The sequence below is a fragment of the Oreochromis niloticus genome, unplaced genomic scaffold, assembly GCF_001858045.2.
Source record: "Oreochromis niloticus isolate F11D_XX unplaced genomic scaffold, O_niloticus_UMD_NMBU tig00001906_pilon, whole genome shotgun sequence".
Classification (NCBI taxonomy): domain Eukaryota; kingdom Metazoa; phylum Chordata; class Actinopteri; order Cichliformes; family Cichlidae; genus Oreochromis; species Oreochromis niloticus.
Genome location: NW_020327503.1, coordinates 1 through 25,363, shown reverse-complemented (window position 1 = coordinate 25,363; position 25,363 = coordinate 1). Strand labels below are relative to the sequence as shown.

General features: G+C 51.6%; 3 protein-coding genes across 3 annotated transcripts; 2 read left to right on the top strand and 1 right to left on the bottom strand.

The window, feature by feature from the left end:
• Positions 1 to 9,170: 9,170 nt before the first annotated feature.
• Positions 9,171 to 10,194, bottom strand: LOC109196987 (GTPase IMAP family member 4-like). The gene is made up of 2 exons (XM_019351790.1): positions 10,110 to 10,194; positions 9,171 to 10,009 (listed from the first exon to the last, which is right to left on the bottom strand). Exons 1-2 carry the CDS (start codon positions 10,192 to 10,194, stop codon positions 9,171 to 9,173), a joined length of 924 nt encoding a protein of 307 aa, XP_019207335.1.
• A 3,269-nt stretch (positions 10,195 to 13,463) lies between these two features.
• Positions 13,464 to 14,463, top strand: LOC109201506 (uncharacterized). Its single transcript, XM_019357217.2, has 2 exons — positions 13,464 to 13,906; positions 13,988 to 14,463. The coding sequence occupies exons 1-2, from the start codon at positions 13,633 to 13,635 to the stop codon at positions 14,341 to 14,343; spliced, it is 630 nt and encodes a 209-aa protein (XP_019212762.1). The 5' UTR covers positions 13,464 to 13,632; the 3' UTR covers positions 14,344 to 14,463.
• A 4,142-nt stretch (positions 14,464 to 18,605) lies between these two features.
• On the top strand, positions 18,606 to 20,711 carry LOC109196986 (uncharacterized). Its single transcript, XM_019351778.2, has 5 exons — positions 18,606 to 19,477; positions 19,597 to 19,671; positions 20,134 to 20,202; positions 20,512 to 20,565; positions 20,683 to 20,711. The coding sequence occupies exons 1-5, from the start codon at positions 19,015 to 19,017 to the stop codon at positions 20,709 to 20,711; spliced, it is 690 nt and encodes a 229-aa protein (XP_019207323.1). The 5' UTR covers positions 18,606 to 19,014.
• Positions 20,712 to 25,363: the final 4,652 nt, after the last annotated feature.

Sequence of the window (25,363 nt, the reverse complement as noted above, 5' to 3'; positions counted from 1 at the left end):
GATTGTGGTATCCGTGTCGTTTATTCCACGCTCACGAAACCCACACCGATAGCTGGTGGCCATCACGGTATTATTTAGCATAGGGGGTTACAGGTCATGGTGGGGGAGGGGGTGTCTTTAAATTGAATCGTTTCAGGGTCGGTGGCCACAGGCTTTGTGGTACTACTACAAAGGTTGCAATCCGGCACAGCTGTCACACATCACAGACATACAAGGTGTTAGTGTTAACAAAGAGAGTATGGACAAGCCGCTGCCGTTTGTCGACTATTTTCCAGACATATATCCCCAGCGTAGAAGCGTCGACGTCGATTGCGAACCGACAGTAGTCGGAGTGTTACTGAAGTCGATATTTTATCACAAAGAATCGTTGCTGTGCAGGGGACTGGTGATTCGGTCGCAATGCGAAAACGTGCCACTGTACACTACTGTCAATTTGGAAGTGACCGAGATGGCACCCGTGGTGGGTTACGACCTAGAGATGGATGCGGATGACAGCAAAAATTGGAACGCGGTGAAAGCTACATGGTCCAGGCATTTTGCAGCGGAGCCCATTTTCATCAGCGTCTCGCACGAAGACATCAAGCGGAAAGTGAACGCCGCTGTCTTTCCTTTGAAATCCGTGGCGCGGGCGTCTGCGTACATGAAACTTGTACGAGGCGCGCTGACGTTTGGGGATTTCAGTCCCGACCAGGGCTACTACCTAGCCAGGGATGGCAACACACCGGCGCTTTGCTCAGATGTAATGTTTGGAAGAATGTATTACATTCCGGTCGGCAAACTTAATCGCACCGTGTCCCCGAGAGATCTCGTCTACGACCACCGAGCTTCGGAGATCGAGGCTAGAGCGTTCGACGCCTCTCACGTGAATCATTTCTACAAAGCGGCCTGTCTGGACATTGAGACCGTGTTTGCCGGGGCTCACCGGGATCCTGCGGTCCGATCGAACTCGTTCGCGTACAGGTTCCCTTACTGCACAGAGGGTACAGTGGACGACATGACTACATGCCGCAATAGGATGGTGTCGAATCTAAAGGAACAGCAAAAACAGTTTCCTCAGCACGTTAAACGCGTGTCCATCCCCAGCCTGTCTTCGGACATGCCGGGGCAACAGCACGAGATAACGTGCGTTTCCATCGTGATCCTAAACTCACACGTGCCCAAGGCGTACGGGGGTCACAGGAAAAAGTTACTGGTGGCGTACAACAAAAAGAAGGCCGCGCTATGTCCTCACCCCGAACTCGATCTCGACATGGCCAAAACGGCCGGTATAGACGATGTGAGTCGAGTGGAGTTTCACGCTTGCGGAGGGGAACTCGCGCTGTTGGAGAGAATGATATCCATATTACGAACCCACCGCGTAGAACTGTTGTACGTGTACAACGCCGAGTTCGACATACGCGTGCTGAACCAACGCGTGCACTTCTACGCGGATCCCAGTTACCTGAAAACGCTAGAGCCGAGTGCCAGACAGCGATGTGAGAAACTCAAACGAATGTGGACAGGCCTGTTTGTCACGAGAGCGCTCAGCGCAGACGCGGAGCCTGTGTTTCAGTTTGAAAACGTACGGTTTCTGGACATGTACAGGGAGATGTTGAAAAACGTGGGCTCCGTGCTTTCCAGCGGCACGTTGACCGAATACAAACTGAGACAGATAGCGACGCACGTGGAAACGTTCAACAAAGACAAAGCCAAACTGGGCCACTTCAAAATGAACAGCTGTGGCATGAACGTGATCGACCTGTACAGAATGGCCGGCACGAGGGATATCAAGTACGCGTGTACCAGCATGAAACTCAACGACGTCGCGCCGTACGTCGTCGCGAAAGTCAGAGAGATACACAAGAAACCGCCCAAAGACCCGAGAAAACTGTACAAGGTGGCGGACGTGAGCTACGACAAAATGGACGAGATGATAAGCATGGGTGGCAAAAGTCTGTTCGCGGTGCTTGTGTACAACTTGGTCGATTCGCAGTTGTGCTGTAGATTGGCCAAGGTGCTCAAACCGGTGTCCGCTCTGTTCCATCGATGCAGGACTACGCTCAATATAGACGTCGTGGTTCACGGCAGAGGGGACATGTTTAGCGGTTTCGTACAGAGTATCCATTCGGTGCAGATGCCACAACTGAAGTTCACGCTCGACACTCTTCGAGTGAAAGCGGGGCCGGTCGGCGGCGAACAGCAAGCGAGACTGAGATGGGACCCCAAATCGCAAGTGTCCGACGGAGACGGCGAGACCTGGAAAGGGGACGCCGTGTGCGAACCTCTCACCGGTCTACATTACTCGGGTCCGGGTATGGGATTGGAGTTGTCCTTTGACTTTGCGGGCATGTACCCTTCCATCATGTGCGCGCTCAACATATCGCCTGAAACGACCGTACCGTGGCCCCCGGTCCATTTCCCTCACGATCTATCGGGCTGGATTTGCTACAGCTGGGAAGCCGAAGGGCACGAGTACGCCTCTCTGATTCTCAAGTACGACGAGAGCACCGGCTCGTACATCAGGGCGCCCGGGGTGTTCGCCTCGTCGGTGGAGTATTACCTGAACCAATGCTCGGCGTTCAAAACAAAACTTAAGGACCCCGCGGTCGGCGACGCAGAGCGAATATACTTCAAGTTGCAAGAAGGAGAATGTAAGGTTATGGCCAATTCCTTTTACGGAACCGCTCCGTACCCCTGTGGGCCTCTGATATCTGGCCACGGAAGGCAACAGATCGCTGTTGTAAACAACTGCGTGTCGGAGTTCTACCGTCACAAATGCCCCGTGGTGTACGGCGACACGGATAGCGTAATGGTAGCCGTGGGTTACGGACCCGGGGACTCGGTCGAGATCGACGTGCCGGACACCGTGCGTGACAGAGAAATGAACTCTCAGCAACGAAAGGCCTCGCTTCGACAGTTTGCCTACAAGGCCCAGGAAGCCATGCGTTCGAAGCTGAAGCGAGTCGGAGAGCAGGTGCCCGATTTCCTGCAGTATGTACACGTGGCGCTGGTGGAAGATGTTTTGAAGCGAATGTACGTGATCGGCCGTGGCAACAAGCACGAAAAGCTCCAGCGCGACCCGCAGGGCGATCTCACCTACGAAGGTTACCCTGTGTATCTCGCGAGAGTCCCTGGCGCAGACGCTCGCGTTCCTGTCACCGAGGCGTTTGTGAAAGACAGACGGGTGAAACTAGAATATGAAAACAGTTGCTCCATATATTGTCATGTTGCAAAGAAGACATATCTGGCCTTGACGCACACGGTGGACGGGCTGGGTGAGCAACTCTCCTCTATCTCGGTTAAGGTGAGGGGACTGGCCGCGTTCAAAAGCATGCGATCCCCCTGCGACTCTGCTGTCACGGATACGTTCATATCATGCGTGATGAAAGGGGACTGCGTCAAATTGGAACCCGATCAAGTGTCGTGTTTTTCAACTTCACCGTGGCATCGGCTTCAAGCCGGAGACGAAATACTGTACATGAAACAGGAGCCCACGTTCGACGAGTCGAGTAGATGGGCCGAACTCAGTCAGGCCTCGTCGTTTCTAACGCCACACCGAGTCGTATCCGTCGATACGCTCCAGTTGACGGGGGGTCAAAGTGCGGTCTTGGTCAAGTTGGAAAACACGCAGCTCGAGGATGCAAGACGCACGGTGTACTGCTTGAGTTTGTACAAGGACGGGGTTTACTGCATGAATCACATGTTTTCCAGAAAGGAAAGTATCCTGAGAGACCTGCTCGCTGCTAGGGCGTCTGAAATGATCGCATCTAAAATGGGCTTAGGGTTGTTCCCCTGGAGCACGTTGATCAAATCCGCTAAAAACAAACACTTTAGCCAACACACGCTGGCTCGCCTGAAAGTCGGCAACTCGAACGTCAAAACGACGTACGTTGAACTCACGAAGACATGGCTGCAGCGCATCACCGGCCTCTCTGTGAAACCGGTAGAATGCTACGAGTTTCACAAATGCAACCCGTGCGAAGCCACGTTTTACAGATACCCGGTGGCTTTGCAGGCCACGTCGGGCTGTTTGACAGTCATGTTCGGCGGTTCCTTGTTGTGCGAAATCACTGCCGGCGCCGTAGAGTCTACTCTACGAGATGATGACACTCAAACGGGTTCCCCTTCTACACACATGGATTCTGGGTCTAGGGCCGACAGTTGCTTGATTGACCATCCCTACCAGCTGGGTAACAAATGCTACGCCAACTCAAAAGTCATACTGGCCCATTCAGCCGATCGGTCTTTGGTGAATCGGGCGGCGAAACTGATTGCGCACTGCATAATAGACTTTTGTCTACCTAGACACATGTACAGCGACAACTCCGAAAAGCAGGTTGCGGAAGACTGCAAGACCCGGTTGCTTCTGTCGATTTGCTGTATCAAGGACCGCCTGAAAAGGGCAAACGCTGCCTTCAACTGTATCATGAACACTTGTCCCGAGCACATGATACCGGCGTGCGGAGAGCACGAACTGGACGGGATCATGTTAAACCGGCAGCACGTGAGTCGGCTTCGGGGTGAAAAACTGACAGCGTGCGTGAACGTCGTGGTCGGCGACATGACACTCCGTCCGGCAGCCGTGTACAGTAACATGTGCCGTAAGCTGGGGGAGTCGTTGTCTGCACTGATGAGACAAGGTGCGATTTCGACTACACGCACGCAAACCCACCCCGGTGAGAAGATATCGATATCGCTACCTGTTGCCGTGCTACACGAAGCCGGGATTGCGTCTGAGACTGGAGAACTGTACGTCTCGAGGAACGAGTTACACGAAAGACCCCTGGTGGACCTGGCGGGTCTGCTCTACCAAACCACGCTCATGCTACAGATACTGAATCCCGGTGCATTCACGCGGTCCACTGACACACTATGCCCATCGAACACTCTCTGTATCATGCCGTACTCCATGGCCGACGAGACGGCCATGGCGATGTGGATCGACGGATTCAAAAAGACAAAGTGGCTCACTGTGAAAACCCTCGACAAGAGCGACAGACGACCGGGTGTGCCGTTTGAGACCAAACAGGTCTCGTACCATTGCACGGGCTGTAAGAATTTCTACAGGGACCTGTTGGCCAACGACGTGCCCGTGCAGGCGGTCTTTGCTCATGTGTACGGTCCGGACAAGACGCGTACGATCGGGCGCTGTGTAAACAAAAAGCCTTGGCTTTGGAAGCAGAAGCATGACACGCCATGATTGATCGGCGCCACCGTGGTCTTCGTGCACACACGTCGGCATAGCTGATTGTATTATATATACAGTATCACCGCCAGGCGCGGTCACATTCATCTCGGGCCAGCGAGACCTGAAGACATCAGCGCCATGGCGTTCAGCCACACCGACTACGTTTTCTCTCACACTATGAAGAACCAAACAGAGGCCAACCAGCCGACCGTCTTCACCGTCGATCTAGCGGACCTGATTCAGCTCGCCGGTCACAGTGCTCTGTTTACCATCGATTCGATGACCGTTACGGCATACAGTCAAGGGGACTGGAAGCAGGTGCCTGTGAAATTTGCAGTGTTAAACGGAAACAAGACAAGGGTCATCACGTACGATCCCAACAGACATTCGTCTAAGTGGCTCGTAGACCTCGGTGCACAAGAAGCCTGCAGTGTAAACAAGGACCACTCCGACGGTCGGTGTTGCGTCAAGATAGCCGGGACCGACCGTGAACCGTTCAGTCGTGCGCTATCAGTCTACGAGGATGAGAATAAACAGGCTGCTCTAAATGTATTACGATTCATGATGTCGGAGAGTCTTTGGGTTGCGGATAAAGCTAGGGGGGCTTTAGACATCTTAATGGCCTCAACTGCTAACGAGTTCAACGTGCATTGTGACTTATGTGGTCGCCGAAGCGTAGTGTACACTCAAAACGACGCGGGGTCGTCGTTTGCATTTCCAGAGTGCGAAGACACATACGTTTGCATGCCCTCGGCTCGGACTGTGCAAGATCGGACATATCGTGCTTTGTGCGACATCATGACCCTGATCCGATGCGCTTGCGCCGACAATCTGAGCATTCTGACGGAACTAACTAGATCGGACTGCGGACTACCTGACGGTGCGTTCTCGACTGACTTTCCACCTCGAGACCGCTACCAAGGAAGAATTGTGATTCCGCATTCGCTCATGAAATACTTGACGTCTCTGTATCAAGCGATGAGCGACTACGCAGACAGTTTCGCGATAGTGGACAGCGTGACGCCTAATGTCAAGGTGCTACTGGAGAGCCCCTGCCCGAACATCGGTCTGGTGTCAGGATCTATCGGTGTTACGACGATATACGGCTCCACCGTTCGTGAAGTGTACAACGGACTGTTGGCACAGCACCAGTCGGCCGACGTGACAGAAGACGAAGCTCAACATTACGGCCTAGTCAACGGCGCCCAGCTCATTCCCCAGCTCATTCCCCAGGTGCTGTTGAGAAGAACACCCTTGACGTTCGACATGCGTGGTGACATGGACCTACACACGTGGAGGACTTTCTTCTACAGACGACCCTCTGCATTGTATCGCTAGTGAAAGCGAGAACTTTGGTGTTGTTATGTTGAACGAATCACACAGTTTTACACATTATTATGTTCACGTACGTTTATTGTCACATGAAAACGGTTGTGTTGTACACCAAATAAAACAAATACACATGTCAATGAACAGTGGTGTCTCTGTAGTTCTTTCTGTGTAACGCATTGCTTTATTTGTCACTGTCAGTCTAGAAACAGCTCGGTCTCGCTCACAAACAATACGTGTTGATATCTGTGCACGTAAGACATAAGGGAGTCCATAGCCCGAAAACACATGCTGGGCCCATCTTTGGTTAGTACATAACCCAGGTGTTGACTGAATGTCACGAACCATGTTCTTTCGGCCGTAACTATGTCAAATAGGTAGCCGGGGACATTCCTGCTTAGGTTATACACAACAACCCCAGAGCGCGGATCGGTTTTCCGTAGGTTGCCTACGATGCAGTCTGGCGTAACACAATCTGTCTCTTCTCCATACGCCAGCCGAAACCATATCGGCGAATCCGTTAGGCTCCTCATGTCTTCGATCATCCTTGTCAGGGAGACGGGCTGATACGGAAGGTCCTCCAGCCAACAGTCGGAGGTCTCGCGGCACGGCGCCCCGAACAACCTGACAGGCAACTTTCGGTCAGCTCGGCTGCGTGTCGTCGACACTACCGACAAGGGTCGGGCGTCGTTAAGGCCATTAGGTCGTGCCAGTATAACGGGACGGGTTACGCTCGAGACAATGTGATGCACGCATGTTATGGGAGATGAAAATGTTTCATTAGAGACTGTGTCACATTGAAATCTGCAGCCGGAGAGAACCACGTTATGGGTGACCATGGAAGGGAACGCTCGCACGGTCACAGAGCACACAATCCCCGGGTCGCTCGATAGCGCAGCCGTGATAGCGATGTCACCGTCCGCACTGAGATCCATGCAGGATACGACAGTGGCCAAAGAGACATCGCCCCACCAGCCCTCATCGGCGTATGCTATGAAGGCATGCCATGTTTCGGCGAGCAATGTCCACAGTCTCACAGTCCTGTTGTACTGTGGGTCGAGTCGCTCGTCGCCGTCGACGGGCAAGTATTTGTTGTAGTCAGCCTGCGCCTGTTCGTGGTAGTCCGAGCTCTCGCCGAGGGCTTCGTCGTCAAACTCAACGGACGGGTGTCCCTGGCAGCGGTCTGCCTGTCCGTGGTAGTCCGGTAGTTGTGGCACGTCCACATAAATAGGCGGACGCGCGCCGCGATCGCACCTGCTGCAAACCTCACTGCACGGCGACTTCGTGCATAACACTGGTTCATAGTGACAGCCGACGTTATTGAGATAAATACCCCCCTTCCAGACCCCCCCATGAGAAGTTCTTAGCCACCGACCATGGTAATAGGTGTATATTCTAGTGGATAGCATAGCTGCCAATGCTTCTATCTCAACCTCGGTAGCCCACACCCCAACGCGATCCATGCCACTCTCTTGGACATACTTGTAGTCTGTCAGTCGCATGTGTGACACGAGCGCCGCTCTAATCGTCTCGTGGTTATCTTCGGTCCCGGAGAGAACTTGACTGATGGCACGAAAGAAACAATTCCCGTCGCCTTTTATGGCCGTACGTTTGCAGGGTTCGCCAAGGGGTAGTATGTCGATGGCCCGTGGTACCGTGTCATTCTTCACGGACGGATACATCGATGAGTTCCTCAACACTTGGGGCTACGGGTTCGTAAGCTCAGTGGAGGTTGGCGGATATTACAGCTCGTTTGAGGTGTTCTCGACCTGCAACAAGGACGCTGAGGACAGCTTGAACGATGCTGCTGAGCGCTGCAGAGAGAAGGGAGCAAAAGTCGAAGTCTCTGGCTTTGGTGTAGGAGCTAGCGCTGGTGGTAGCACGTCACGATGTAACACAGAAGGGCTGTCAGAGTATCAGAAGAAGGCACTGTCGTCTATATCCAGACAGTCTCAATATGTGCAGATAGGAGGGAACGACCTTGGGGGAGAGGACGAGTGGGAGAGCACGCTCAAGATGAACCCGTACCCTCTGAGGGTACGCATAACCCCGATTTTCAACATAAAGGGTATATCTCCGAGTGCTGTCAAGTTGCTAAAGCTCAAGCTTCAAAACGTTCAGCTCTACCCAGACGAGTTTTTAGCTGAGCAAGTACCGGACATAATGCCTAGGCGTTGCTGACAGGGGGGGACAAAGGGGATATTTCATGCTCTTTTCATACAGTGTGTATATATTTTTGTATAAACCACCACCACAATAAGTCTATTTTACTTGTGATATAAAACTGTATATGTAACCTCAACGTGCTGCTGTATTCGTGAATAAACAAACGTACACTGTGATCTTGTACGGAGTTTTCATTTGACATTTGGTGTATAAAGGAATCAAACCCAGTTCAGTGTATGACTGTGTTTCGACAAAAATGGAACGGTGTAAAAAACCACACAGTAACAGTGTAAAACACCACACAATAACAGCATGTTTCCACCTTTATTGTACTGCACAGATACCACATGATCCACACAACGAGGACAGAAACAGACTCCTAATATCGGTCGTTATCTTGCATATCCATTTGGTGAAGAACACCGATTCTCAGCACACTGTCTTCATAAACAGTTCTGTCAAAACAATCTTGTGTATGATGGCAAACTACCTAATGTAGCTAGCCTACCTAACTGAACATGACCACAGAACAATTAAACTGAGAATACCCAAGCGCCCCACCGATCCCCATTAGCACATAAGAGGACAAGTATGCTCCTGCTCCAAATAATCCCACAGACGTAAGGCCGAAGAATCTACACCATTCCCTTGTCTTAATCATCTCTTCGTGCTCTTTTCGCATTTGGTCTTGCTCTTTCCTCTTACGCTCCGTGTCTCTTTCGAGTTTCTTCTGAGCTGCCTTGTACATATCGTTGCTGTAGTGCTCACCTCCGTTGAATTCTACCATGTCCTCTATTTTACTCAACAGAGTATCCACTTGGGTTTGGTTTACTCTCTGAGTGTTGCTCAGCGTGTGGTACCTTCCGCCACACTGGTTTATCACTCTTTGTAGCTCTTTGCTTTCCTTCACGTAGTCTCTCACCGATTTACCCTTTAGCAAGTCACCGTGTGTAAACAAGACCAAGGTGTACGTGAAAGCGTCTTCTCCGAAGTTGTCTCGAATCCACTTTATGCTGCTCCGCTCCTCTTGTGTGAACCTAGACTTTAGGCTGATTACCAAAAGGAATCCGTGCGGTCCGGGTACCGACTGTTCGACACACTCCTCGATCTTTCTTTTCACATCGTATTGTGTTTTGGCTGTGTCAAACAACCCCGGAGTGTCGATCACAACGACTTTGGCGCCGTCTCTGTCCACCTCCTTCTTCACACAGCCAACGGTGACGGACTCGGGTGACATGTCCTCCTTGAAAGCGTTGCTATCGCCGAGTATAGTGTTACCAGACGTGCTCTTGCCAGACCCGGTCTTGCCCACGAGAATCAATCTGACGTGCGGACCGGGTGGAGAACCTGCGGGTGACATTCACATTCTCGTAAAGACTCCCATGGACAGCAATGCATTCGTTGTTTGGTGTGTTGTTCTGAGGGAACAAGGCCATTTTACACCCACCTTTGTCATTCTTATGCTGACACAGAGCGACGCGTCCGCTTAGTGTCAGTGACAAGACAAGTATAAAGGAGATAACTGTTGCCATGTTTCATGCTCGCCGTGAGAGACGCAGTGACCCGCACATAAACTAGGAGTAGCTGGAAGGGGTACTGTGATAATACGTGCTTTTCCGTGAGCACGCCTGAGAACGCATGTACTCTTGAGCTCCACGCTGACCGAGATGACAGGGGATAAGACGTTCAAACTGTACAAGCCTTTGCTCTACAGTGGTAGCCCGTGCTGTCATTCCATGGATCGCGAACATAATGTCAACTGTGTACAATGCAAGCAATAAAACGAACGACACTCTGTGTATGTTCATCCTTCATTTATTGTTATTTCACGGTCAAAACACAATACACAATAATAACACCGTATAATGGGTACGGTTCGATGTCACATTCTTCAGAATCAAAGACAGGTCTCCCTCGTTCATTTCTCTGTCTTGCAAATACACCCGGCGCTTAAAGGATGGGTGTTGGAAGTCTGGGCAGTACTGTTTACCACGATACAGAAGAACATATTCATCACGCATCAGATCAGTTCTCCTCCACAGCACACCCGCAATGGCGGTCCTCGTGTATGAACATCGACATGGTAGAATCACAACCCCTTGACCACTCTCAGCTGTGACAACAGCAGGATCGTCCGTGGCGTTGATCAGTTGACGGCACAAAACTAAAAATCACAAAGGGTAACATTTCGATGGTTCGTACGTTTGTGTCACTGTCGTAGTCAAATGTGTTGTTTATGTTTCCTGTGGGGTATATATACACAGACCGTCACACACATCGTACTACATGCATTCCGTCTCTTACAATGCCAGGTACTCATCGACTGACCATACGCCATCCCAGGGTGGCGTTCCCCGACTCTAAGATTGACGAACTCTCTAGACTCTACAACCCGAGTCTAGACAGAATTATGAAAAGGCACGTGCGCTCCAGCTCAATGCTGACCAAGATGACCGCGGACGAGAAGCCTAAACTGTACGCGTTACTGCCGTATATACAGCTTTTGGAGGTGGCAGACCTGGGCGCGCTGAGCACGGACGGGTTTCAGCTGTGCCATTTTTGGTTGAGATATTACATGAACAGGGATCGCATCTGCCGCGCGTGGTACGTGCAAGTGGATCGCACCGCTGACTTAGGGTGGACGTTGACCCTTTTGCTGGACGACAACACGATGGATATAGAGCGCTTAACTGAGCAGTTGTGGGAAGCTTACAAAGAATACTTCACGCTCAGCTGGATACCAGGAGAGGCAGACCGCCACTCCGACTGCCGGTTTGAAGACAATCGCTGGAAACTTATAAGCGCGGCGATCGACAAAGACCTACGGGAGTTGGTGGATGACCGCTTTAGTGTGGTGCCTCGTTTAGGAGATGTATTCCGTGAGACGGAATCGCAGCAAGCTACCTGCCTGCTGTGGTGTGACACCAACCAAGACACCTTGAAGTGGAAGACTTTTGCATTTAGGAGATGTATTCCGTGAGACGGAATCGCAGCAAGCTACCTGCCTGCTGTGGTGTGACAAAAAACCAGGACACCTTGAAGTGGAAGACTTTTCTGTTATGGTATCCAGAACGCCAGAGATGAAATGGGATTCAGTGAAGCGTGTCCACATTTGAGCTACAATGTGTGTGTGTGTGTGTGACAGACAACAACGACAACACCGGCTACGGTGCTTATGAAAAGCAATGATAAACCTACTAAGATTGTCCTTTGTGTAACATGGAGTGACTTGTGAACATAAACATCGAATCACACTAATAAAAGAAACCACATAAACCCTGTATGTGTCACATTGACTTTATTTGCTGTTGCCAACATTCACATTCACACTAACAGCGAGAGCAACACATATACATTTCACTGGTGCATTGGTTACGGTGCGCAGTCTACGAGTCTGTAGCTCGAAACACTTTATAGCCTTTCCATTCGTCCGTCAGTCCGTATATGTGCATGTTATGTGACATGAGTATCAGGCCAATACTGTGCTTTGTAGCAACTGGTATGTCTGGATCACTAAGCATCGTGCGAATGGTGTTTTCCTGACACGACATCTTGGTTGCGAGAACAAGCTCTTCGTATTCCTCGGTCAGGATCACGCCTTCTGCCCACATGTCCTCAACGGCGTCCTGGATTGTGGTGACTCTGGATAACAACTGGAGTAGTTCCATGTCCTCTATTAGTTCAGCGCCGTTGAGTCGCTTCCCTTTCCACCCCAAGGCGAGCATCGCTGCAGGGGTTAAGGTGTGAGTGGTTTTGCTTCGCTCTAGTGGAAAAACAAAACATAATCGTAAGACATGATACAAAGGAAACACATATAACACCGACAGACCATCTCCTGTTTCTTTAAGTTGTGCGTCGTTTATCAATGGTACCTAGGGGGCCTTTCGGGCCGTTTTCTTCTAGCCAGGCGTATAAATGCTTGCAGTGAGTCCGTACTATATGAAGCAACGCCTCGGCGTGCTCATCGTTGTCCAGACAGTAGTCCACGAGTGCCCGGATTCGCCTTATGGCGTTAGGGGCTCGAGGACCCTGGATAGCTCGGTGTTCGGGCAAAGACGAATGAATTCCTTGTATATCACACGTTCATAGCACCAGCAACCTTGGATGATGTCATGCCTGTACGATTGCAGTTTGTACACGCTCATTGTTGTCAACCCGAATGTGGATAGGCTTTAGAATGCTAGGTTTGCTATATTATTATATGCGGGGGTCCTATGCTTCTAGCAAGGCATACAAATGCATGCAGTGAGTCTGTAATATACTAAGCAACGCCTCGGCACGCTCTCCGGTGTCGAGACAGTAGTCCACGAGTGCCCGGATTCGCGTTATGGGGTTTGGGGTCTCGAGGGACCTGGATAGCTCGGTGTCCGGGTAATGACGAATGAACTCCTTGTGTATTACAGGTTCATAGCAGCAACTGTCGATGATGCTGTGTCTGTACGATTGCAGTTTGTCCACGTTCATTGTCATCAACCCGAATATGAAGACACTGTAGAATGCTAGGTTTGCTGTATTATTGCGCGGTGTACTTATGGGAGAGCAGTTGTCAGTTGGACACTCTCGTGGCTTTGCGCTGCAGGTCGGCTGGCTCGGTGCTGCAGGTCGGCTGGCTTTGCGCTGCAGGTCGGCTGGCTTTGCGCTGCAGGTCGGCTGGCTCGGAGCTGTAGGTCGGCTGGCTCGGAGCTGCAGGTCGGCTGGCTCGGTGCTGCAGGTCGGCTGGCCTGGTGCTGCAGGTCGGCTGGCTCGGAGCTGCAGGTCGGCTGGCCTGGTGCTGCAGGTCGGCTGGCTCGGAGCTGCAGGTCGGCTGGCTCCTGCGTCTAGGTCGGCCACTGTGTGGATCTGGTGATAACCCCTTTCATTGTCGGATAAAGCTGTGCTAAAGTTGTACGAGTAATCGAGAGTAGCTATTGATATAGTTGTCCCATTACCACTCACGTATAAACACTCCTATCGCTGCATACGGTACCGTTATGGCTGTGGAACAACTCAGGTCCTGGCAGCATGATATTGCAGAGCGGTGCACTCACCTAACCGAAAGTATTTTTGACAGATACATGGACGAGGACGAGGCCCTAGACACAACAGATATGATGGAAATACAAAACCATGTGCATCGCCTACGAGCCCTAGTTGAATACAGCTTGCAGGATCAGGTGCGAGCCAAAGTGTTACTGTCAGCGGTCCGTGACACTAATCCCCACTTGTACAAGGACTTGTTGGACCTGGGACCAAGGGGGAAGACAGGTACTGTATTTCTTTTCGTTGCAATAACCATCGTCTTTGACAAATACCTTGTTAGTTATATACATGTCTATATCTCCGCAGAACGAAAACTGACACAGTTCAAGTTAACCCATGCAGCCGAGCGCGCGCTCGGCTCCACGCTGCCCACGTTCCATCGTGCCGTCAGAGACGGCAGCTTCCTGGACAACATCACGAGGGTCGATGCGGCTGTCGACATCATGGTTCAGGAAGAGCTGATCTTACCCGATGAACAATATATGCTATATCACATAAATAAAACCACCGCGGGGAAGGTGCGTGCGATCAGATGCCTCTTTAGATGCCCTACGGTACCCGACGAGGCCAAGGCCAGCATCGCGCTGATTCTGGCCGTGTACAACTTACACGCCTTCGGTATCTTCACCAACGACCCCGACGGTTTGTTGGAGACTGTGTAGATTCCCTCAGTGGGGGCTTCGGTTGTGTAGCCATGTGGTGTACCCATTATATGTGTCTATAAAGCATGATGTTTGATTGCCTGTATTTCACAATAAACAAAACACCATCATAAATCGCTGTAAAGCCTCTTTATTTTGATACATGATACCAACAAGTACCTCGGCGTATGCTGCCCACGTTCACGTTCCATAGTGTCCTCAGGAACCGCAGCCTGCTGGACATCATCACGACTGTCGACGAGCCTCTCGACATCATGGTCCGGCAAGAGCTGATCTTACCCGAGGAACAATATATGCTATATCACATGTTCAAATCCACCGAGGGAAGGCGCGTGCGCTCGGACACCTCTTTGGATGCCCTACGGTACCCGACGAGGCGAAGGACAGCATCTCGCTGATTCTGGCCGTGTACAACTTACACATCTTTGGCATCTTCACCAATGACCCCTATAGCTTGTTGGAGATTGTAACCCCCAAAGCGGGGGCTTCCGTTGTGTAGACATGTGGTGTACCAGCATGAGTGTGAAGTGTACCGTTTGACTGTACGTAACAATAAAATAACACCCATTACACTTTGCAGTACAGTGTCTTTATTTTCGATACATGATACCGACAAGTATCTCTGCACAAACCTTGGTACAGATATATTTTATTATGTGGCCAGACTCATACAGACTCATATATTGGAACATGTTTCACCCTCAGGGGTCTTATGTTTTTGGTTTGCGCGGATCCACACTACACCACACAGCACGATGATGAAGGTCTGCAACAGGATCAGGGCTGCTATCACACCAGGGCGTCCTCTAGGCTGTGGAGAGTGTGAAGAAGGAGCCTTTGTGTACTCTGTGACTGTGAGGTTGACATGTCCCTTGGCCACTACGTGACCGTGGCCAATTGTTGTGTTTCTGGTTGAAACCTCACATGTATATAGCCCTGTGTCGGCTACACTGACGTTCCTTAGAATCACAGCACAGTTTCCATTTCTCATGGACGGGTCGAGCAACTGCACTCGACCTGTAAACATGTTACATTGGTAGTTGTCGTAAGAACGTTGATCTTGAAAGAAGTACACGTAACAACTGGATACGGTTGATTTCTGCCACTCCACCAGGGTAATTGGACTCGCTGTAGTATTCTGACAGCGAAGAACCACGTCTTGTCCACATGTTGCTGTTACGTATGTGTCAGCTAAACGAGAGAAATACATTTGGTTAGGTGCTCACATAAAGGTTACAACACTACGTTCGATGTATAACGTACGGTGTTTCAGCCAGGAAAGACAAACGGCATTCAAGCGACTTCACAAACATGCACATACACAATGGTGTTTTAGGAGTGACTGCAAACCTTTTGAGTCAAGAGACAAACACATTATTGGAGTGCACAACACCCACAAGGACAACCAGCTTAACATGGCCATATTTCTCAGTGATCCACCGAGAATGTCCAATGTGATCATCACACGTTCTTCACAATAAGATTAGACCCCAGGTCGGCTGGATAGTGTAGCCAGGTCGGCGACTCCCGACCTACAGGTCGGCCAGCTTTGCGCTACAGGTCGGCGGCTCCCGACCTACGGGTCGGCCAGCTTTGCGCTGCAGGTCGGCGGCTCCCGACCTACGGGTCGGCCAGCTTTGCGCTGCAGGTCGGCGGCTCCCGACCTACGGGTCGGCCAGCTTTGCGCTGCAGGTCGGCGGCTCCCGACCTACAGGTCGGCCACTGTGTGAATCTGTTTATCTGACAACCCGTTCGTTGTCAGATAAAGCTACCCTAAAGTCGTACGAGTAATCGACAGTAGCTATTGTTATAGGAACACTGTACCGTTATTATGGCTGTAGAACAACTCAGGTCGTGGCAACATGACATTGCAGAGAGATGCACTCACTTAACCGAACGTATTTTCAAAAGATACACGGTCGAGCTCCCCTCCACCAGGTATGATGGAAATACCAAACCATGTGCATCGCCTACGGGCCCTCGTTGAACACAGCATGGAGGATGAGGTCCGAGCCAAAGTGTTACTGTCAGCGGTCCATGAACTCAATACCTACTTGTACCAAGACCTGGTGGAACAGGGACCGCAGGGGAAGACAGGTACTGTACTTCTTTTCGTTTCAATAACCATCGTGTTTGACAAAAAAACCTTTCTGCTTCTATACTTATGTCTATTTCTCTGCAGAACGGACACTGACACAGTTGAAGTTAACCGGCGCAGCAGAGCTCATGATCGGCTCGACGCTGCCGAGGTTCCAGCGTGCAGTCAGAGAACGCAGCTTCCTGGACAAAATCACAACTGTGGATGACGCAGGGACTTCATGGTTCAGGAACGGCTGATTTTGCCTGATGAAGAATACATGCTATATTACATGTGCGACTCCACAGAGGGGAAGGCGGCTGTGATCAAAAACAAGGTGGATGTCCTCAGAAAACTATTTGGATGCCCAACGGTACCCGACGAGGCGAAGGACAGCATCTCGCTGATTCTGGCCGTGTACAACTTACACGCCTTCGGTATCTTCCAGAACGTTGGTTGGAGACTGTAACCCCCAAGCGGGGGCTTCGGTTGTGTAGACATGTGGTGTACCAGCATGAGTGTGAAGTGTGCCGTTTGACTGTACGTAACAATAAAATAACACCCGTTACACATTGCAGTACAGTGTCTTTATTTTCGATACATGATACCGACAAGTATCTCTGCACAAACCTTGGTACAGATATATTTTATTACGTGGCCAGACTCATACAGACTCATACAGACTCATACAGACTCATACATTGGAACGTGTTTCACCCTCAGGGGTCTTATGTTTTTGGTTTACGCGGATCCACACTACACCACACAGCACAGCGATGACGGTCAGCAACAGGATCAGGGAGGCTATTATACCAGGGCGTCCTCTAGGTTGTGGAGAGTGAGAAGAAGGAGCAACTGTGAGGCTGACAAGTAGCTTGAATAAGTCCGTACTGATCGTGTCATTTGTTGGGTTTTCGGCCCTTCTACTCAAAATCCGACACGTATAAAGCCCTGTGTCAGCTGCAGTGATGTTCCTTAGCAGCACAGAAAAGTTTCCGTCTCTCATGGATGGGTCGAGCAGCTGCACACGGCCTCTAAATGTAGCACCTTGGTAGCTGTCATAAGACTGCTGGTTTCTAAAGAAGTACAGGTAATAATCAGATAGGGTCGGTTTCTTCCACTCCGCCAGGGTAATTAGACCCGCTGTAGTACTCTGACAGCGAAGGACCACCTCTTGTCCGCATATCGCTGTTACGTATGTGTCAGCTAAACGAGAGAACACATTTGGTTAGTTGTTCACATAAAGGTTACAACACTACGTTCGATGTACAATGTTCGGTGTTTCAGCCACCAGGAAACAAACGGCATTCAAGCGAGTTCACAAACATGCACATACACAATAGTGTTTTACGAGTGACTACAAACCTTTTGAGTCAAGAGACAAAGACATTATTGGAGCGCACAACACCCACAAGGACATCCAGCTTAACATGGCCATATTTCTCAGTGATCCACCGAGAATGTCCAATGAGATTAGACCCCAGGTCGGCTGGGTAATGTAGCCAGGTCGGCTGGATAGTGTAGCCAGGTCGGCTGGGTAATGTAGCCAGGTCGGCTGGGTAATGTAGCCAGGTCGGCTGGGTAGTGTAGCCAGGTCGGCTGGGTAGTGTAGCCAGGTCGGCTGGGTAGTGTAGCCAGGTCGGCTGGGTAGTGTAGCCAGGTCGGCTGGGTAATGTAGCCAGGTCGGCCAGCTTTACGCTGCAGGTCGGCCAGCTTTACGCTGCAGGTCGGCTGGGTAGTTCAACCCCAGATGCATTTAAGTTTCATAGTGTAGAGGTAACACAGTGTGTTTTCAGCTAGACTCTTTTGTAGTGCAACAAACCCAAACACCACCACAGGCTGTTTCCCCCCCACTCCTCGCTGGCTGACAACCATGGAGTACATAACATTGGCCATTCGATGGTGCTGGGAACCCAAAGCTCACATTAATGTGTGGTCGCCCGAGGATTCAGGTGTTATAAAGTGGAGCCTGACAAGATGGGAGACAGAACCCTATCAACTGCCAACTCAACATTTGACGACAGTATGCATGCAAATCAACACCCTGTCGGCTAATGCCATCAGAAAACGACTGTTACGCAGAGCAAGAAATCTGTGGGTGGACCCTAGTTGCGTTCTTTTAACGGAGGGTTCGTTTGATACAATCCTCAACTCCTATGTAGATGCGAACAAAACAGTGTCCCATACGTACAGCATACTGACGACTCCATGCTCTGGCTCATCGTTCTACAGGCACGTGAATGACTGCAACGCCCTTGTCGCTGCCAAGGGTTGGACAAAGGATGACAAAACAATCGCCTGTGATCCTCACACTATCTTTCAGCTGCATTGTAAACATGTAAGGTGGCTTTATTTTTGTCCCGAGGTGTCTGTTGACCCACTGTAAGCTATGTGTTTACATAATGACTAACGATACATAATAATATTATTATTACAATGTATCCCCTGTGCAGGAGCCCCACAGCGTGACTCTCCTCCTCAAAAGCCACTCAAGTGATTCTAAGTTGCTGCACATCCGATGCGACGAACCTACGTGTATCCGAGACCTGCTGAGGAGATATGACATAAATTGTGAGACGGTGTGGAACGACACCATGTCCTTATCGTGTAACTCTCCATGTATAGCCTTGACTGACCATGACATGGACCTCATCTGCGCGGAGGCCACCCCCGGTATGATAACTGGCCGGTCCACAGCGGGGCCCAAAGACACGTTTGATCATCGCATGAAACACCTGAAAGTTCGCACAAAGCACCGCACCATGAAAAACAAGCCTTACTCTATACCTACGACACCGCAGAACGTACCGAGAGGCGCGTCGCTCCTGGACGATGACCTAACCCGAGAGGACTCCAACCCAACGTTACCCACCGTGTTATATTACAGCGACCCGCTGTCCACGGTCACCGAAGTGCTGAGGAACGACGGTCGGTTTCTCGGTGATTGTCAACTCGCCACATCTTACGATGGCGAGCATAACGTGGACGCAGCTGATGTCCTCATTTCAGGAGAGACACCCATTTGTCAGTGGCAGCCCAATGAGCTGTGCATTGTGGGTAAGACTCTGTGTGTGTGTGTGTGTGTGTGTGTGTGTGTGTGTGTGTGTGTGTGTGTGTGTGTGTGTGTGTGTCATAGTCGCTTACAGTTGCTTACAGTTGTTTCTTGTGCTCTGTAGGTAGAACAACGCCCCCACCTGACGAGGATCACATGTTCACATACCCTTACGAATGCACCGTCTGCCGAGAGGAAAGTGATGTCTACCTAGAGTGTGGCCACCTTTGCTGCCAAGCGTGCATAACCTCTTTGGGAAACAAAGAGGCCATGCTGATCGCATGTCCTCTTTGCAAGCAAACCGTTGGCAAGAAAAACATTACAACCGCAGGCGTGACCTCCAGGAGTTGCACATCGTGTGGAAAGGACAAGTGCTGGCTGTCGGATTGCGGTCATGTGTGCTGTGTTTCTTGTGATACTACCTGTAAAGTCTGTGCCCGCTGTGTTAAAAAAGCTCTGAGAGTGTACATGTAACATTGCTTGGATGATCGGTCAATGGAAAGTACTCACAGTAAAGAAGCCTTGATGTATGTTTAGCAGGTAATGTTTTATTCATCAATAAAACCATGTGTACATAAAAACTGTCTGTGTGATTTTCATTCACATCCATTCAACACAATATCAAGGGTTGTAACCGTCGTAACATCTGTGTTTGCGACAGGCTCGATAGCCACATTGACCGGTCCCACGCACGCCATGCTGCTATTATGTGTAAAGCGCTGGTTCGCCGGTAAGTCTGTAGTCAGGGACCCCATGTTCAGTAGGTTATAAGTGTATGCGTCCGCGTTGTTTCCTCCGGCCATAATGTAATAACATTTCGCAAGACCGAGGCTTGTATCCGGGCCTGACTTGCCGCCGCTTTCGACCACTATTATATACACACCCTCGCTCATCCGATCCAGACCGTACAGTTCGTAGATGCCCCCTGGAGACCAGCATACCAACACACCGACCTGATATCTTTCTGCCAGGGAAGCGAATTGCAAGCAATGACATGATGGTGTTTGAATGGGAGTGTCACGGTGTGGGTCCTCGTCAGGTGTCAGCATCTCGTACAGACACGATAGCAGCGACTTCCATCCCAAGTTCACAAGTATGACCCTATCATACGAACTCGACACCTTTTGTACTATACAACTCGGTACACCGATGTACTGTTTGTTGAGTTGGCCCCTGTTATCCAGTGTGAAACCTGTACTCTTTCGCTCAGCTTTACCAATGATCCACGTAGTGGGATAAGAGAATGTTGTTTTGGTCTCTAAGTCAGACCCAATGTTTTTAAAGTCATAACTCGTAGATTCCATCTTGGGCTTTAGCGGTTGGGGCGATTGTTCAAGTTTCCTTTGTTTGTCGTATTTATGGAGATAGAGGCCTTCTTACGCTTACTTCGGCGCATACTAGCCTCGCCGACATCCATGGGGGCTTGTTCCGTACCAAGTGACCAAATCGCTGCAGTCAGCACACTCTCATACAAGTCAAACACTATGTTTGTCACGGTTCTGGGTCTGTTGGACCCAGTATTTGAGTTTATTATGCTTTGGTTTATATTTTGAATGATGGATTATTCTTTGTTTCTCTGGTACTTTGTGTTTCAGTTATCTTGGTGTTTTGGATTGTTTTTCTCATTCTCTTGTATAGCTGATTGTGGTGGTGGTCATGATGATTATTTGGTTCATGTTTCTGTTTATTTGTGATTAGGATTTGTGTTCTCATGTTTTGTGTGGGTTTAGTGCTAGGTGTCATTTTCTGTCTGTCTCTCAGTGTCAAGTCTGCGCCTTTGTGTTGGGTTCATGTTTCCTGTTTTATTGTGAAAGTCTTTGTCTTATGTTGGTGTGTGAAGCTTGGTTCCCCTGTCTCGTCAGCCCTGATCTCTTCCAGCTGTGTCTCCCTTCTGTTGCCCGTTCCCTCATTACTACCCTGTGTATTTAAGCCCTGTGTTTTCCTCAACCCAGTGTCGCGTCGTACCCTCATGCTGTGTGGATCTCCTGGTGTCTCCCTGTAAGTTTAGTGTGTTATTCCCCAGTTTAGTTTACTTTGTATGCTTTCCCGGCCTGTGAATAAAGCTGTGGTTTTGAGTTCATCCCTTGTGTCTACGAGCCTGCATTTTGGGTCCAATTCCTGCCTGCCCCATAGCGTTTCATGACAGAACGACGCGACCACAAAATGGACCCAGCGGACTCAGGTTTTGCCACGAAGGAGGAAATGCTCAAGCAGTTGAAGGATTTCTGCCGAAGCGTAATCCACGCTGCTGACAATCCCAAGAGACTTATTCAGGTAGTGTTTTTTTGATCACTTATTGTCATCCACAACTTTGACCGTCAGTTTTATGGACATAAAAAGGTTAAAACAAATAATCACAGGTCTGAGAGCGAGACTCTGCTTCGAACTATTTGATATGGGCAGTCCAGGGAAAGAAGATTCAGCTGCCCTCCTGGAGGCCCTCGCCTCTTGGTATTCGCGGCACCAGCGACCTTTTCCATCACTATTTGTTGCCAAATCACTCGATCCGCCTTTAAGGACGAAACTGCACCCTCACCATCCTCAACCCTCACACCTCCACCTTCATCTCCAGTAGCTCACTTAGCTGCCCAGCCTCCAGTAGCTCACTTAGCTGCCCAGCCTCCAGTAGCTCACTTAGCTGCCCAGCCTCCAGTAGCTCACTTAGCTGCCCAGCCTCCAGTAGCTCACTTAGCTGCCCAGCCTCCAGTAGCTCACTTAGCTGCCCAGCCTCCAGTAGCTCACTTAGCTGCCCAGCCTCCAGTAGCTCACTTAGCTGCCCAGCCTCCAGTAGCTCACTTAGCTGCCCAGCCTCCAGTAGCTCACTTAGCTGCCCAGCCTCCAGTAGCTCACTTAGCTGCCCAGCCTCCAGTAGCTCACTTAGCTGCCCAGCCTCCAGTAGCTCACTTAGCTGCCACTCCCAGTGTCACCTGTGCCGCCTGTAGTCCAGGCCCCAGTGCCGCCTGTAGTCCAGGCCCCAGTGCCGCCTGTAGTCCAGGCCCCAGTGCCGCCTGTAGTCCAGGCCCCAGTGCCGCCTGTAGTCCAGGCCCCAGTGCCGCCTGTAGTCCAGGCCCCAGTGCCGCCTCAGCAGTTCGGCTTCCCAGTGCCGCCTCCAGCAGTTCGGCCTTCCCCAGTGCCGTCTCCAGCAGTTCGGCCTTCCCCAGTGCCGTCTCCAGCAGTTCGGCCTTCCCCAGTGCAGTCTCCAGCAGTTCGGCCTTCCCCAGTGCAGTCTCCAGCAGTTCGGCCTTCCCCAGTGCAGTCTTCCACTCAACCACCAGCTCCGCTTTCCCCAGTGCAGTCTTCCACTCAACCACCAGCTCCGCTTTCCCCAGTGCAGTCTTCCACTCAACCACCAGCTCCGCTTTCTCCTCAACCGTCACTACTACCTTTAGCTCAGTCACCTGTACAGTCGCCTCTAGTTCATTCCCCTGTGAAGCCATCAACTCCACCACCCACTCCTCTTTCACCACCACCAGTAGCTCAGCTCGCACCTGACCCATTGACCCAGTTCTCCATAGCAGTTCAGTTTTCTGGCCAGCGTAACATTGAGCCAGGGGTCCCAATTCCCTCTGGCTCTACATCAGCTCCTGCTGGAAGCTCTGATGAGCCCATCCAGCACTCCGCGGCTCCCATGCCGCCACCTGCCTTCTCCGCTGGAGGGTCCGAGAGGCCCGTTCAGCCTTCGTCTCATGTCTCCGCTGGAGGGTCCGAGGGGCCCGTTCAGCAACCCGTCTCCGCTGGAGGGTCCGAGGGGCCTGTTCAGCAACCCGTCTCCGCTGGAGGGTCCGAGGGGCCCGTTCAGCAACCCGTCTCCGCTGGAGGGTCCGAGGGACCGCTCCGGCCTTCGTTTCATGTCTCCGCTGGAGGGTCCGAGGGGCCCGTTCAGCAACCCGTCTCCGCTGGAGGGTCCGAGGGACCGCTCCGGCCTTCGTTTCATGTCTCCGCTGGAGGGTCCGAGGGCCCGTTCAGCAACCCGTCTCCGCTGGAGGGTCCGAGGGACCGCTCCGGCCTTCGTTTCATGTCTCCGCTGGAGGGTCCGAGGGGCCCGTTCAGCAACCCGTCTCCGCTGGAGGGTCCGAGGGACCGCTCCGGCCTTCGTTTCATGTCTCCGCTGGAGGGTCCGAGGGGCCCGTTCAGCAACCCGTCTCCGCTGGAGGGTCCGAGGGACCGCTCCGGCCTGCAGCACCACCGCCTCCGGCTTCCACGCCGTCGCCGCCTGCAGCGCCTCCGGCTTCCACGCCGCCGCCAGCTGCAGCCTCACCATCCTCGTCTGCTGCAGCGCCTCCGTCTCCGGCTTCCACGCCGTCGCCTGCTGCAGCGCCTCCGTCTCCGGCTTCCACGCCGTCGCCTGCTGCAGCGCCTCCGTCTCCGGCTTCCACGCCGTCGCCTGCTGCAGCGCCTCCGTCTCCGGCTTCCACGCCGTCGCCTGCTGCAGCGCCTCCGTCTCCGGCTTCCACGCCGTCGCCTGCTGCAGCGCCTCCGTCTCCGGCTTCCACACCGCCGCCAGCTGCAGCCTCATCATCCTCGCCTGGTCCAGCCTCATCATCCTCGCCTGGTCCAGCCTCATCATCCTCGCCTGGTCCAGCCTCATCATCCTCGCCTGGTCCAGCCTCATCATCCTCGCCTGGTCCAGCCTCATCATCCTCGCCTGGTCCAGCCTCATCATCCTCGCCTGGTCCAGCCTCATCGTCTTCGCCTTCGCCTGGTCCAGCCTCATCGTCCTCGCCTGCTGCAGCCTCCATCGCTTCATCAGCCACACCTGGTCCGGCTTCTGCTCCGCCATCATTTGGCCCTGCCTCGTCTGGCCCTGCGGTTGCAACACCGCCGTCAGAGCCAGCTCGGCCTGTTCCGCCTCGCCTCTGCCGGCCGTTTTCCAGGCCTCTACGTTGGCATCATGGCCGTCGAGGGCGGCCTCCTGAAAGACTTTGTCGCCGCCGCTGGTTTCGCGGCCGACCTCCGGACCTGTTCAGTGGCCGCCACTGCCTTCCTAGTGGTCGGCCTCCTGATTGGTTTTGCCTGCGCTGCCGCCGTTGCCGTGTGCACGGTCGGCCTCCGGAACTGTTTGCCCGTCGCCACCGTTGCCGTGTGCACGGTCGGCCACCAGAACTGTTTTCCTGTCGTTGCCGTTCGCACGGTCGGCCTCCTGGACTTTTCATGGACTCATGTTAGGTCTAGTTCGGTTTGGTTTTGATCTGTTTTTTTTTCTTCTGTCTCTGGACTGGTGCTCCTTGTGTTTGTTTCGGGCCCTCCGTCCTGGACCCCCTCCGCCCGCCCTGGTTTGGTGTCCTTCGTGCTTCTGTTTTTTGTTTGCGGCTGTCGGGGCCAGCCCTTAGAGGGGGGTACTGTCACGGTTCTGGGTCTGTTGGACCCAGTATTTTGAGTTTATTATGCTTTGGTTTATATTTTGAATGATGGATTATTCTTTGTTTCTCTGGTACTTTGTGTTTCAGTTATCTTGGTGTTTTGGATTGTTTTCTCATTCTCTTGTATTGCTGATTGTGGTGGTGGTCATGATGATTATTTGGTTCATGTTTCTGTTTATTTGTGATTAGGATTTGTGTTCTCATGTTTTGTGTGGGTTTAGTGCTAGGTGTCATTTTCTGTCTGTCTCTCAGTGTCAAGTCTGCGCCTTTGTGTTGGGTTCATGTTTCCTGTTTTATTGTGAAAGTCTTTGTCTTATGTTGGTGTGTGAAGCTTGGTTCCCCTGTCTCGTCAGCCCTGATCTCTTCCAGCTGTGTCTCCCTTCTGTTGCCCGTTCCCTCATTACTACCCTGTGTATTTAAGCCCTGTGTTTTCCTCAACCCAGTGTCGCGTCGTACCCTCATGCTGTGTGGATCTCCTGGTGTCTCCCTGTAAGTTTAGTGTGTTATTCCCCAGTTTAGTTTACTTTGTAT